At 61.5% G+C, this 981-nt stretch overlaps 1 protein-coding gene across 1 annotated transcript; it reads right to left on the bottom strand.

The window, feature by feature from the left end:
* Positions 1-80: 80 nt before the first annotated feature.
* Positions 81-973, bottom strand: LOC104158766 (regulating synaptic membrane exocytosis protein 3-like; the record flags this gene model as incomplete). The annotated part of the gene is made up of 3 exons (XM_009696498.1): positions 81-350; positions 547-686; positions 792-973. Coding segments are annotated over 3 exons (592 nt in total), but the record flags the coding sequence as incomplete, so codon positions are not given.
* Between the last annotated feature and the right edge of the window lie 8 nt (positions 974-981).

Raw genomic sequence — 981 nt, 5'->3', positions numbered from 1 at the left:
GGGAGAGGAATTTTTTTTTTAAAAAAAAAAAAAAGGGGGGAGGGGGGGAGAAAAAAAGGACAGATATTTACAGCTATCCACTAACAGTTTTGGTAGGTCAGGATGTCTCCTTTCCCCTCCCGGCCTCTCCCCCCAACCTGCTGCCTACGGGCAGGAGGGGCTGGTGGGGCTCTCCACGGGGGGCACCGGCGCGTCAGGGGTCCGATGCTGGAGTCGGCCAGCGAGGAGGTGGGGAAGAGTTTGTACCAGCCCGTGACCGCGCTGGAGAGATCGAGCTCCTCCAAGATGATCTGGGCCATCCCCATGAAGCACTTGTGGTCCATGCGCCCGTAATCTCCCCAGACGATCACCTGCGGGGCAGAGAAGGCGTCAGGGGAGCTGCCTTTTTTTTTTGGGGGAAAACTCGGCAAACTCGGCGTGCCCGGCTGGAAAGGACCTGCCATGATCAGGGTAGGGGGGCCGCGGTCTGAAGGACAGCAGTGAGGATGTGGGTTTTCTATGCTCTGTCCTCGCTCCCCTAATCCCTCCCCTCCCCAGGGAGGTCACCTGCAGGACTTTGCCCTGGGGGCTCTCCTCGAAGAGCAGAGGCTGCTGGTACGACGGGTCGCAGGTTTTCTTCACCACCTTGGTCTTCTTCTTGGCCAGGCAGACGCCGTTCTCCAAGAGGTAAACCTTCACGTAGGTGGCTGCATTGGAAAACGGGTGAGCAACACTGACCGGGAGCAGGCTCCTGTGAGGGTCCCGGCGTGGTGCCCGTCCCCATCACCCTCCCTCCCTCCCCAGCCACCTACCAGGGATGGACTTGGAGCCCATCTTTGGGATGAGTCCCCTCGCCTGGATCACCTCCACCTCCAGCTGCCCGTTCCGGTCAGCCATGCCGACGTGGACATCGCCTGGGTGGGGGGATGAGATGCACTCAGCACCCTCCCCAACAGCCACCTCCCACCGGGGATGGCCGCAGCCCTGGGCCGGGCTGGTCCC

The sequence above is a fragment of the Cariama cristata genome, unplaced genomic scaffold, assembly GCF_000690535.1.
Source record: "Cariama cristata isolate BGI_N322 unplaced genomic scaffold, ASM69053v1 scaffold15433, whole genome shotgun sequence".
In the NCBI taxonomy this organism is placed as follows: Eukaryota; Metazoa; Chordata; class Aves; order Cariamiformes; family Cariamidae; genus Cariama; species Cariama cristata.
Note: the sequence above shows the minus strand (reverse complement) of the source record. Positions and strands in the feature narration are given on the sequence as shown.